Consider the following 14,366-nt stretch of genomic DNA (forward strand, 5'->3'; position numbering starts at 1 on the left):
TACTTCCTCCTTAATATACCCCACCCACACAGGATGAAGAGATAACCTGTGTTATTCACTTAATATGTCAGTGTTCAAAATGTAATTCCTGAACTAGGAATGGGCGATATGGCCCAAAATTCATATCTTGATATTCTTTAGCTGGATGGCGATATACGATATATATCTCGATATTTTTTTAAGCCATAAAGTAAGAACAAAAAGAGTTCTTAGTCAAAGCTGTGTCCCAGATCTCACACAGGCACTTTTATTAACATACAGTGTAGATGTACATGAAAAAATTACTCAGAAATAAATTATCAGCATTTATTAAATAATAATGCTCCATAAATAAAGTAAAACAATGTTGTTTTTCTGCACAACAAAAAGCTCACAATTGTGCAGTCAAAATGTAAACTAAAAAGACGCTGAGCATAATAACAAAGACAGACAGATTTCGCTGCTCTGTTCCCCAAGTTCTACTGCGTGACTGACAGCCTTGAGTTTGAAATCCTCTTTGTAACCATGTCTCTTACAGGTGCCATTTGTGGTCCTTATACACACACACAGTTCGGTAATATTACGTTGAAGCACAGTACATATTAGCGCGGTTAGCTCGTTAACGCGTTGACGCCGTCCAGCCCCATGCACGGGGCAATCCGCGCTAATTCGTTAACGGAGATTTGCTGCGTTAATGCAGTTATGGCGTTAACGTCATTTTAACAAGATTAAACCTGACAGCACTAAAATAGTAATCTCCAAATGTTTTCTTTTTACCGACCAGCTCCTCTTTGATAGCTGCCGTGTCCATCTTGTCATTGCCTGCAGGTGAAGCCATGGCAGAGGGGGAGCTGTGTTCAGTGAAGGAGAGAGGCTCCACAAGTATAATTATAACGTAACGTAGACTATATCGATATAAACGATATTGTCACATCTCATATCGCGTATAAAAATATATCGATATATTTAAAAACTCGATATATCGCCCAGCCCTAGCCTGAACGGTGTACACAGCAAAGCAAATAGTCATTGTTTAGTTAACACTAGTTACACAGGTTGGGTGTTTTAAAGTCGTTTTAGTAATTGCATTGAAAGTTTATTGAAATAAAATGACAGAGAAAATGACAAAGTGTTCAAAAATGACTTTGTCACAATAAATATGGAGCAGCTGATGTGGTTAACCTATTCTGACAACAGAGGAACCACATGAAAGCCATCGCAACAGTGGCAGCAAACTCAAACTGATGCAGACAGAAGAGAAAAAACTCTACTTTTTATGTGAGAAGGTGTCAGATGTCAACCTAGTCAGCCTACACAGCTCTGTGAATTATCTGGGTACTTGCGATTCAAGGACAAAAACAAACTGAGTTACAAGTTTGTTTGTTTTCTTTCAAGCACAAGAGCCACGAGAACAAGGAGTGAAAAAAGTTCAAAAACAGTGGGATGGAAGTTTAATATAGGAAAGATCTGCAGTTTATTTGTATTTGGCATGAACTCAATCAGATATAAAATCTGACCAGTGAGATGGAAGAGTGAATGTGTGCTGTGTGGATAGTTGCCTGACAGAAAATCATTTCTTCAGCACGCCTCATGGGCTGCAAAGGTATGAAGGAGTGTGTGTGTCTTTACACTGTGTGCATATGTAGAGGTTTTCTTTTTGTGGTATTTTTGTGTACAGGTCAGAGCAATATTGTGTAAGCCATTTACAAAACTGTGAAAAAGAACGCGGCTGTAAACAGCAGCACAGATTGTGTCTCTAACTCTTTTGGAACGGTGTCTCTTGTTGCAACAGTAAAACTGGAACTGGAAAATTTATAATGTGATTATCGCCTCGCTTCTTACTTTTCTGCATTTGAATGTGTGCTTGCTGTGAACTCTTGAGTGTCAGACACTTTAAAATAATTTGTATTTGTGCTATTTAGATGAAAAAGTAAAATGGAGTGAACGCCTGTGCCAACACACTGTGTTTGTCTCTCTGCGTATAATAATCAAAGCCCAGACGGGTCTTCTCTTTGCCGCTCTCTCAGTAGAAATGTTTATAAGATGGTGCTTCTTAGATTTTCAGCCCCCCTACTGATTGTTAGCACTTTGATTTCTGCCTCTGAGTGTCTCTTTGAGAAAAGCGCACATGCACATATTCCACAGGGCCATCTCGGCTGTTTCTAATGACTCTGTGATTTACCATATGCCAAGGTTGAATATCCATTTCATCTCAACTGCTCTTGTTTGGCATGTGCACTGCAGTGTCTGTGATGTGTGCGAGCAATCAAAGAGACGTGCACCCAGTAGGTTTAACCTTGTGAAAACCCTGGTTGTGTACCCTAAAAGCCCGTAGCTGTTCCTCAGATCACAGAGAAGAGCTAAGAGAAAAGAGAGCGAACCGGCAAGAGAGAAAAGAGATGCAGATTCCCTACTGGCGCTGAGCTATCGGGTCACTTTTTGAACATTGTAGACACTGTTGGCTGAAGTGCAAACTTCCGACTGGGAACTGCACTTGTCAACTTTCCATGTCAGCAAGCAGCCTTGACAGTTTCTACAACCCTCTCAGTATTATACAAGTGGATGCCAATTAAGATAAAGTATTCGACTGCACTGCAGTTGCAGTACGTGAGAACATCGGATGCCCAGAATGGGTAAGAAAGGAACCTAACTTTTATTTTAATTGTCACTGAGTTTAAGAATACTTCCTTGATGATTATTCACATGAATATTATAGCCCATGAACCCATTTGTTGAGCAGATCAATTATAATTATTTATTCAATGATCAAAACAAAGACCTGATTATGAAACTGTGTCTATGCCGTCTCCATTTCATGTTATCTTTTTGTTTGAGTTATTTTTTTGTGGTTTGGTTTTGCACATACAACACATGTCATGCATTTGTCAATGCATCCATGGATTGCTTTATATCACTGATGTGGATAAATAGTTTAATCAATCATTGCTCATCCTTATTCAGTTGGTAGCATTATTCTGTGTTCTTAAGAAAGTTTGAGTAAGTATAGTGTTGTTGGATTGGTGGATCCCATATTGATGATTTGCATTTTTCTCTCGCTTGCTGCACTCATGGGAATTGGTGACAGTGATTGTGCGTGATTCTGGTAAGGTTTATAAATTTTGTCAAAGGCGAGGCCATTGGAAGACTGACAGTTTTAGCCTTCAGAGTTGTGGGAAGTAGGAAGTGTGTACGGGGGCGAGCTGCTGAAAAGTTGAACATCTTGGATTGTGAGATGAAATCTCAGGTCTCAAAATGTGAGCTGGACTCTTATTTACCATTTATCACCCATAGGTGATAAATGGTAAATAAGAGTCTTCCAAGCATTTCTCACAAGCGTGGCGAGAAAGTAGGCATCAAGATATTGTGAGACACAGGTGCCTTTGACTCCTTTATTTTAGTTTGACTTCTTTATTTTAGCATCAGTGTTGCCGCTATTGGGTGAGACATTTGTGTGTGCATATATATCTGCATTGGGTGTAGGGCTGAAGGTTCTCTCTGGAAGCCAAGTGTGGGCTGTTGTTCTTACACCTGTTAGTGTTGTACATGTTCCAAATGAAGCAGTGAAACAGTGTGGAGCAAATGAAGCAGTGTTTCCTGATGTGCTCAGTGTTCAGCAATAAGCCAAGCACAGTTAGCTAACAGGTGCTTAAAAGATAAGGACCTGTAGGGTTCTGAGTTAGCGTTGCCTCAGGTCCCTTGGTATTTCTGTCACTGGGATCTGGTGAAAGAATCACCACCTCATTATGGTTATTACATGGTAAGGTGATAAGGTGCACAAATCCATTTGGAGTTGCAACAGGAAGTGCATCTGGCATACAAAATCTGACAAATCAAATAAGCGATGTTTCCCTCTGCAGCGAATCCTTGTGATCAGTGAAACTACTAAAAGTAGTGGCTTAGTAGTGTAGTGGTTTACATATTCCAACAAAGCATTTCTGAGTTTGTGTGATGGGGTTCTGGTTGGTCTACAGAGACCATGTGCTTTGTAAATGTGTATACCTTTAAGTGTTTATACAAAAAAATAGGATGTTAACTTAAAAAAAAGAAAGAAGTGTAATTCAAACACAAGTTTAAGGACTATCGAAATTAAGCAGAGCAATGGTGAAGTGCTGGTGGAATTGAACTCTCTGTGGAAGAAATGGGCAGTCTCTGGCCCACAGTTTAGCAATTTTGTCTGGCAGCTGGTCCAGGGTCTCCACTGTGAGTCTCATCTGTAAATTGAGAGTCAAGTTCTTCAGACTAAATGAGGAGCAGACTTTAATCATGTTATTGTATTTACTATATCATTATTCATTGTTGTCGGGGTAAGCACAGAGTAGCAGCAGTGCAACCCATCTATGGCCTCTGCAAACTGAAGTCCCAGAATAAACTCCAGGGACATGATGGAGGTGATTGTAATTGTCACAATTGCTATTGATATTGACAGTTTGGATAACTATGATTTATCGTACTGCTGAGAAACCCCTCAGAAACTTTGGAGGTTTGTGTGACTGTGCAAATATCCAGTACATCTCTGATAGAGAAACTGGTTTCTGGTTAAACTGGTTAAAGGTCTTGGTGATGGCTGACTAACATCACATTTTAGAAGTTTAGGTTATAGGTTTCAACAAGTGATATAACATTGTCAAACTCTTCATTCCTTACATAATAAACAATAAGAATGGATGATAACAGCAGGTGAGTTTAGTGTAGTGCTGTGATTGTAAACAGAAATCTGTCTTCTGTTGCAAAATACTTACCAACTGATACTGTCGCTTTAAAAACTAACTTGTTGGAATAAAAAGTAAAGCAGTTCAGAGAAACAGAAGTGTGTTCAGCTTTCAGTATTGAAACGTGAACGTTGTGGTAAAACTATTCTGGCATCCTGAGAAAGTTCTACATTTCATTACTTTAAAACATCACAAGTCAAGGCTCTGAATAGATTGAGATAATAAATAAAGCTTACAACTGAGATTGATTTAACGAGACATAACAAGTGAAGGGATTCTGAATTTAAATATTGTACAGAAGAAAAACATTTCAGTGCAGAACTATATTTGATTAAATGTTTTCATTAAAAACAGTAATAATATTATAAATGAACCAAAGTACTGATTTTAGAGCTGATTCAAACATGGTAAGTTAAATTCACCACAATTAACAACTGAAGGTGCTCAAGCTTAACATGTCTGCAGCTCTTTAGTCTTACATTAATGGTGTTTTCGCACTTGGCCTTGTTTTTGACATCAAAAAGAAAAAATGTCAGCATTTTTTTTTTAAATTGGAACACCACCAAACTCAGACCCTATCTGAGTATTATTTCTGTAATCATTGTGAACATATGCTGCTCTCTCTCTTTCCTACTTTCTTTAGTTCACTGATCAATGTCCGATAAATGGGATTTAGACTTTTTTGGTGGCCTTGGCTAAATTAGTTATTAGTACCTGTTCCCCCCAGCTGGATGGGGAGATATATTTATCATTAATTAATTATTAATTTCCAAGGACCAACCCCAATGTTTTTAAAAACCTCAGCTGTTAGGTTAGTAAATGTATCTTATTATGTTTTTCACCATTTTACACATAACAAAAGCTTTAAAACAAAACTGCAAAGTTTACATGTGCAATAAAGAACCAGGAAAATGTGAAAGCGTACCTGTTCTACGATCTTATTTGTTTATCTGATATCCATCCACTAATTATAGTTTACAACAGGCAGGTATTCTATCACGTACGTGACAAATGGTAACATTATTTGGTGCTTCCAAATATTATTCACAATTAGTTTCATAGTTTGTATACATACTGGTAGTATATGAACACGCATGCTCGGTGCAGTGTGGCGGGTAGAAAATTTTCCGGTGGGGGGGGGGGGGGATTAATTATGCATTCATAGCATGTGGGAGAAAAAAAACTCACAGTGGATTATGTGCAGACAGCTTAATATTTCCATGGCAACGTATACTCAGTGGTTACGATAAAACCATTTTAACCATGGAAAAACTCACAATGCATCGAGTATATTTGATAAATCGCCCACCCCTAATTTTAAGAATGGTAGGGCTCTTGCATTTTTATTTCCTTATTTTACCTAAAAAGGCACAAATTTTACTATTGGTTCAAGTTTTGAAATCATTCCTCATGAGACAGTATTGTGTAAAACTAAGGAAAACATATAATGTTAAATCTAATATCCCATATCAACAAACAACAAATTTCAGTTATTTATTTAGTATGGTTATCAGCTGTTTCCAAACACATTGTTTCCAACATAACACACACACACACACACACACACACACACACACACACAGACAAATTCTTCCATGTAAACAGGTGACATTCCCTCTCACTCATTATTCTTCTTTCCAGGTGTCCCTTCAGCTCCTCGCAATGTGGTCTCAGTGGTCAACCAGACATCGGTGATGTTGGAGTGGCACCCACCACGTGACACTGGACACCGCGACGACTTGTCGTATAATTTGTTGTGTCGCCGATGCCACAGCAATGAGCGGCGGGCTTGTCAGCCGTGTGATGACAGCGTGGTGTTTGTTCCAGGCAAACAGGCGTTAAAGGAAACAAGGGTTGAGATGAGCAAGCTGCGGGCCCACACGTCGTACACCTTTGACATACAGGTTTGTCCACAGACGGAGGGCTGCCTCCCTTTTTCATGCTTTGTTTGTGCTGTGAAGAGATTTGTTGAGTGTTTACAGCAGTGAAAAATCTATTTTGTGTATATCAAACAGGCACTTCGTGTAGGCCTAGACTCATTGTCAGTTAGTGGGAGTTGCATTCATGCTGGATTTGAAGCAGTTGTGGTGGACTCCAGAGGTGTACTAAAAACAGCAAAAACGCATCAAAGAAATTTTCATGCATAGTTCCAACACTCTCCCCAAAATGCCACTATTTAGCAATTTATTGACCAAATGACTCATGCGCCTCATCACACGAGCCAATGTGTCAAAAAAGGAGTTGACTCTGTTTATTAAGGGACACTCCCACTAGATTTAAATACGTGGGATTGTCCACCATTTCGTTTCAGAACTCAAGAAGCTTCTGGGATAAGAGATTACACATCTTCAAGTCACTTAAAGAATCCAGTCGCTTTCTTTCCAAGCTCCTTAGAATACGATGACATGGATGACTGAGAACCTACACAGACAAATGTGATGTTGATATTTACTGTATTTTAGTTGTATTTTTTTGTCCACTGTCAAGAACAGCAAAAGTTAGTACTTAAAAAAGTAGTTATGCTTATTACTCACTTTAAAAACAACCTTGCTGTCAGCTATTTTTTGAAATGCAAATAGTAACCATAATGCTCAAGGTTACTGAGGCTACATAGATGCTTGCTGACATGCAGGCTTTTATGCACAATCTGCAGTTATAACTCTCAACTTACAGGGTCACCCTGAAGTCTATAAAACCAGTACAATTGTGTCCCTTCAATCTTCTGCCATCTGCCTCATTTCCCATACACGTGTAAGTCTAAAATCAAGGCCAGTGGTATTAGAATTCAGTTCAATGAGTTCAATGACTCTACTAACTAGAGGTGGCTATTTTTTAAAAATAGAATCCAATCCCTGACTATATGAATAGTGTGGCCCCTCTGTTGGGGGATGAATATGTCAATATTGATGAACGATAAATTTAGTCATTAAATCGATGTGCCCATATGTCTACTCGTCTTTTCCTCCCATGCATTGAAATTTTACCCCATTATCATGAGAAACAGGGAGCATACGGGGGGAAAAAAAGCTGTACTGTTTGCTGGGAGCACCTACTGCTAGAGGTGGGCAAGCATCGGTACTATCGATACTAATCCATTAGGTACCAACCGGATCAATACAACACGATAGGATTGATATTTTGTATCTGTCCTCTAAGTTCAATATGTAGTCCACTGAATTGTTTTAAATAAAAATTAATTAAAAATTCTCCTCTTGGATTTTGTTTCTGGGATCTGCTGGAACCACTCACCTAGCTTGTGGGTCACTGCACCGAGTGCTCTGATTACCCCTGGGACCACTGTTACTTTCACCCTCCACATCTTCTTGAGTTCTTCTCTTAGCCCTTGATACGTCTCGAGCTTCTCATGTTCCTTTTTCCTGATGTTGTTATCACTTGGTATAGCTAATTCTATCTGTCTCAGGCATCTTTACACAGCCTGCACCTGGCGTCTTGCCTGGTGTGATCGACCCCAGCCTCCGTGGATCTTGTACTTAGATCTTGTTCCTGTGCTGCCATGATCAGTTCCTCTGTGCTGTCTTTCAGACCAGCTTTGTCCAGCCACTAGTAGGATTTCTGAATGTTAGCTACTTCCTCTATCTGCCAGTGGTACATACCGTGCATGGGCCCGTCCTTCCATGGCTCCTCCTCTCCTTTCTTGGGTTTCGTTTCCCTGAGGTATTCACTAAGCATGCAGTCGGTTGTGGACATCTTTCTGATTTACTCATGGATGTTTGTTGTCTCATTCTGGACAGTGGTTCTGACAATAACCAGTCCTTGGCCCTTCTTCCTTTCACTTAGCATGCAGTCTCAGGGTGCAGGATTTTGGTTGAAAACCATGCATAGTCAGGAGCTTCCTTGTTTCGATGTCAGTGGCTTCTATGTTCTCCTTTGGCCAGAAGGGTTCTTGATCATGGGCAGGGCGTAGGTGCTGATTGCCCAGGTATTGTTTTTTCCATTCAGCTGACTCCCCAGGACTTGCCTTACCCTCTGCAGGTATTTGGTGTTTGCCGCTTTTTAGCGACCTCTTCGTGGTTCCCGTTTGCCTGTGGGTAGTGCAATCCTCACAGTTCTGACTATCTTCCCTCTCTTTGTTACCATCGAACTACACTTCTCCAGTCCGATTGACATTCCAATGTCGTTGCAGTGAATCGATGTCTTCTTCACTCTTGGCATACAGCTTGATGTCATCCATGTAGAGGAGGCAGCTAACAATTGCTTTATTCCTTAGTCTGGATCTGTAGCCAGTCTTGTTAATGATCCTAATGAGGGGGATCAGGCCTATCCAGAACAACTGTAGGGACAGGCCATCTCCTTGGTAAACCCTGCACTTGATGGTGACATGTCCAGTTGGATAGTGTTATTCGCCACATCCCCATTAAGTTCCTGTTGAAGGTGGTACAGGTCCTGTTGATCTTGTGTAGTTCTAGGTATTCCAGGATCCATGCGTGGAGCCTTGAGTCATAGTCTTTCTTGTAGTCAATCCAGCCAGTTCACAGGTTGGTCAGCTGGTCTTTCAGTCTCGGTCTCTGGTATTCCTCGGTCTCTGCCAATTCCTTTCTGTGCCCTGCTCATGTATTGAGCAATGTCCCTGTTCATATTAGCCACTATGATGCCTGACATCATGTGGTACTGAGGCAGGTTATTGGTTGGATGGGCACGGTTCTTTCTGGGGATCCTTGGGGATCAGGACTGCCTGGCCTTCATTTAGCCATATTGGGTATCTCTTTAGCAGTTGGTTCATTTGTGCTGCCAGACGCTCATGGAGTGAAGTCAGCTTTTTCAGCCAGTAAGCTTGAATTATGTTGGGGCCTGGTGTTGTCCAATACTTCATACTGGAGACCCTTTCTTTGATGTCTGCCACTGTGATGATTACTGGATCCTATTCAGGGAGATTGCTGTGGTTGTGTTGTGGGTTGCGTTCTTCTCCCATATGCTCTTCCAGTATTGCTCTGTCTTCAGTCTTGGTGGGGCTATTCTTACATAGCCCCACCAAGACTGGAGGTGGGGCAGTGTCGCAATGTTCCCTTGGTTTATTCTCTTGATTTCTATCTCTCTGGTATTCCCGTTCAAGCGAGTGGTGACAGTCTATGGAGGGTTACTGGATACAGACGCCCTGGTCAGGCATCGAACCTCTGAAGTTCAAAAGACGTGTAGTGTTACTAATGAGTGCTAGCTACCATTTTCCAGGGCCAGGTCAAATGTGCACATTTACCCAAACTACACACGGTAATTACTTCTAATTCGCTCACTTCCAAACTTGTCCCGCCTTTCTACACAACTTAATTAGTTCTGATTGGATCTCGTCTCTCCTGAATATTTTCATATTGTGTTCTTTTGTTGACGAAAGTGTTGGCTCATATAATCATAGTTTTTGTCCTCGTGCATTAGTTTGTTTTTTGATATTGTCTTGTTTTAAGCAAAGAAAAAAGGTTGTTGACGAAAACTATGACGTAAATTAACACTGGTTTTACCACAATTCAACCATGCATGAAAAAGTACTAACTACTCTAATAACACAAAGTTTTGAGGCAAAGTCAGATGTGCCTTTTATAGTCTTGATAGGAGGTATTATTTGATTAAGGGACACAGAATAAATAGAGCTTGGAGTAAGTCATTAGTAATAGCCAGCCTTTATTTGCTATGACTGAAGACATTGTTCAACCATCAAAATGATTAGTTGAGCTCATGACAAATATAATATGTGGCAGCTAATTAGATGGTCTTTAAAAAGCACTCACAACCTGTTAATTGTGTCTCAGTGTTGGTGAGATGAGACACATTTGGAGATCTTAAAGCTTCACAAAGGGACTAGCAGAATTTTTATTCCCTGATATTAAACTAGCTTCTTGTTTCTGATACCTAACTGACTGCTAAACCACAGCAAGTGCCCAATAACAGATTAACAGCTGTAACTGGGAGAGCTGGGTCTCTGTATTTTTGTGCATGTTAAAGTGGAAATGACGCAGATACTGCATACACAAGAAAAGAGTGTGTCAGATGTTTTTTAAGCCTCTAAATAATTTACACCCATCTATTTTTCTTGCATTTATCTAATTCTGAGTCGTTGGGGTGGGTGGGCCGGAGCCTATCCCAGCTGTCACAGGGTGAGAGGATGGGGCCAATATAGCCTGAACTCTCTTAACCAAGCTTTCTTTAAGTGGTCATCAGGAATAGTTCTTCAGGCTTCTTGAAGGACATTACACAGCCTTTCTTTGGATATTGTTGCAGAATTTTTTTCTCCCCATTTCTTAAAGACATGACTGTCAAATATTCTATCTAAAGAAAAACGTGAAAGTACCACTGTGAATATCACGAGAGAGTCTGGCTCCTTAGATCTACTATATATAGAGAGAGAGAGAGAGAGAGAAATGAGGGATGGTTTAAGGTTGTTGCACAGTAGTGTATTTCCAATTTTTTTGTGGAGTTGCAGGTTATCATACCCTTGTAGATTAGCTCATCTACTGTATAGCGTTTCACTACAGAGCACGCTACGATTTCTCCTACTGTGCACTCAGTCTAACCAAGTTCTGGCTACACTGCAGCAGTACTATCCTGTTTTTCATACTCACCTGACAAGCCTTAACTGTTTTAATATTATAAGTGAAACATACAATTTTGCTGCAAAGAAAAATGTGTGACTCTATCTAGTTTGTCCAGAATCAGGCAGCCATATTTTCTAGGTCTCAAAGAAATGCATGAATCTGATGTTGTGGTTTCCCTTATATAATACTCAACATGTAATATAGTTAATGCTTGTGACAGTTGAACTTGTTAGCTTTGCTATTTTCATATCATTCTGTGGCATTAAACTTAGCTACTCTTAGCTTGCCAAATATTACTAGCACCATTTGTCATGTCAGGCAAAAAACAACAGTGGTTGCTAGCTAAAATTGAGAAGCTAAAGGTAAATCATGTGTTAGTTGTTCAAGCTATCAACCACCATTATTATTGTTAAACAGATGCATTGCTTGAATGGAAAGGCACCAAGAGCTATGAAGAGATGGGGATGGAGAACTCAGTTCAAATAACTATTAACTTTAATGTCTGAGGGTGGAATAACCATTACTTTTCTATAGGCAGTCAACGGAGTCTCCAACAAGAGCCCTTACCCGGCCCAGCAACTGTCAATCAACATTACAACCAATCAAGCTGGTAAGTTGGGAGAGCAATGACTCTTTGCGTGTGTGTGTGTAAGCATCTGTGTGTGTGCTAGCATACCCCGGGGCACCGTGGATTATGTGAGGGAGGGATGGCCGGGGAGATAAAGGAAATTGAGCTACAGCCTTTTAATTCATAAAACATGTTATGTGCTTGTCATCGCTCTGCCTGTTCTCTCTCTCCTTCCCCCTTCTCTCTCTTTCTTTTCTGCTCATCCACAGCTTTCATCGCTTTTCCTCCCCCTCCCCTGCATCTTTCTCTCAATTCTGCTTTTCTCAGCTTTCTCCCCCCTTTCCCTGCTTTCCTCACCCTAGGTCTCCCTCAGTATAATTCTTAGAGGCCATAAAGTGAGTGAGTTATTACTCCATCAATACTTTATGGAGACAGACACAAGTGATATTTCCACTGCTACCCAAATTTAGATTTAAAAGCCGCTTTGCTATGGAAAAACACATCATTTACCTCATCTACAGCACCCCTGGCTCATTCCTAATCGAAACATGATCCATTGTCACCCTGCCGTTTTCTGAGCGCATTTGTTACCGCTGTCGGATGCAAGCCTCTCTTATCCCTGAAATCTTTTAGGACTCAACAAAAACTGATTTATTTTTCAGGTTGACTGCACTGGGGGAGATTTTTAAATTATGCAATAGCTTTTGAGCGTATTTCATTGGACTTTAGGATGTAAAACTCAACACTGTGTATGTGTGTGTGTGTGTGTGTGTGTGTGGGGGGGGGCTCAATTGTGGCTATGTGAGGAAAAAAAAAGACTGTGGGGTTTTCAGGTGACAGATCGCTCATGCTGTCAAATTATTTCTCCAGAAGAAGTATACACCTCTTGAGGCATCACAGCATTTACTGTGCGTTATAGCTGCACTATGAAATTATGGTGACTCAGCTGTGTAAGATGCATACAGTCTATTTAGGATATAATGGCTTTCAGCAGAATCCCCATAAAACCAAGAGGACAAATTCAATTTTCTTGGGGGTTTTTGTCCTTTAAAACACTAATTTAATTAAATTTAAAACAGTGTAGTACATCTCCAGATGCTGTGTGATATTAGTCTCCTTCTCGCCTCATATTTCCACTTTAGACTATCAAAGCACAAAAGTGATGAAAGCCATCACATAAAACGATCCAGAAGCTGAACCATGAAATACATTACAGCCAACAGCTTCTCGTTCCTAAAATTATGGGTTAAAAATGCATCGCAGACATAACTCTTGTTTCCCCATCAGTGACAAGTGCAGTAATTTGTTTTCATGAGCTTGGAAGAGGAAACATTTTTCTCCTTTGAGTGCAAATAATCTTTGGCAATATGTCATTAAACTCTGTATTTCCATATTTATGGTGTTTAAACATGCTAGCAAGTCTTTTAACTGCCTAATTGATTGTGTATTCTTGTGTGCGTATGTATGTGTGTGCGCTTTTTGTCAGCTCCCTCAGTAGTTCCCATAATGCACCAAGTGAGCTCTACAAGTCGCAGTTTCTCGTTGTCATGGCCACCGCCCGAACAGCCCAATGGAATTATCCTCGACTACGAGATACGATACTATGACAAGGTAGGGTGGGATGATAAATGTCTGTGTTTGTCTCTGTGTCTGTGCTTTTTGGTGCTATAGTCGCTGGCAGTAACTCATTAGTCAATAAAGCAGGCAAATCAATATCAACTTCATCAGAGTCATCCATTATCAGGACTGTTACTGAAGACCAGCAGGATTCTCACTTCTGCACAAACACCTCAGCCATTAAGAACTTGAATAAAAGTAACACCAACCATTTTGGTAAAACTAACGTATAGTTCTGTGTAAAAAGTTATGAGCCACCACTGCGTACTTTATATTTTGCTTCCAAGAAGCCCAAAAGTTCTTGTAATTTTTAAAAATGATCCTCAGATGCTTTGTGATGGTCACTGTTTTTTCACTCATTTTTAGTCCAGTCCTTATACCTGACCATTTTTAGAGAAATGAATGGCACCTAATTAAAGGCATTAACCAGTGTTGTGTCTACACATAACAGACAACTTATCAAAAAAACATTTTTAATTTTATCTTTAGGCACTGTGTTACCAGCAACCTGTCACAAAACAGACACTTTGATAGGCATAAAATAATGTTTTTCTACTAACAAGGTGATTGTCAAAGAGATATTAGCTAAAAACTTGGCATGTCACAACACGGTGTGCAGTGTGTCATTGAAACATTTGAGGAAACTGGACAAACAGAGGACAGAAGGAGGAGTGTCAGATCTTAAAAACTGTCTGCAGTGAAAAATATCTGAATGCCATGTCTTTAAGAAACAGGAAAAAGTCCAGCAAAGATCTGATCAGAGAAATGCATCTTCCTCTTCAGCTGATCCATTAGCAGTTCACTGAAGCCTCATCAGAAATGGTCTCGGTGAAAGAGTGGCTTTCAAATAGCCAAAATTGAGGATGCTGCCATCTGTAAGACATGAGCTGTGTCTTATATATCTGAAAATGATGAAGCCAGGAGTCCGCTGTTCTAGTTGCTCTAGTGACC

At 40.2% G+C, this 14,366-nt stretch overlaps 1 protein-coding gene across 1 annotated transcript in view; it reads left to right on the forward strand.

Annotated features, from left to right (window-relative positions):
• Nucleotides 1-14,366, forward strand: part of LOC134646589 (ephrin type-B receptor 1-like) — a 120,298-nt gene that overhangs the window by 55,351 nt on the left and 50,581 nt on the right. The window contains exons 7-9 of the mRNA XM_063500403.1: nt 6,330-6,592; nt 11,765-11,840; nt 13,285-13,409. Coding sequence (XP_063356473.1) covers nt 6,330-6,592; nt 11,765-11,840; nt 13,285-13,409 — 464 coding nt within the window. The remainder of the gene's footprint in view (nt 1-6,329; nt 6,593-11,764; nt 11,841-13,284; nt 13,410-14,366) is intronic.

This window comes from Pelmatolapia mariae, linkage group LG17, assembly GCF_036321145.2.
Source record: "Pelmatolapia mariae isolate MD_Pm_ZW linkage group LG17, Pm_UMD_F_2, whole genome shotgun sequence".
Taxonomy (NCBI): Eukaryota; Metazoa; Chordata; class Actinopteri; order Cichliformes; family Cichlidae; genus Pelmatolapia; species Pelmatolapia mariae.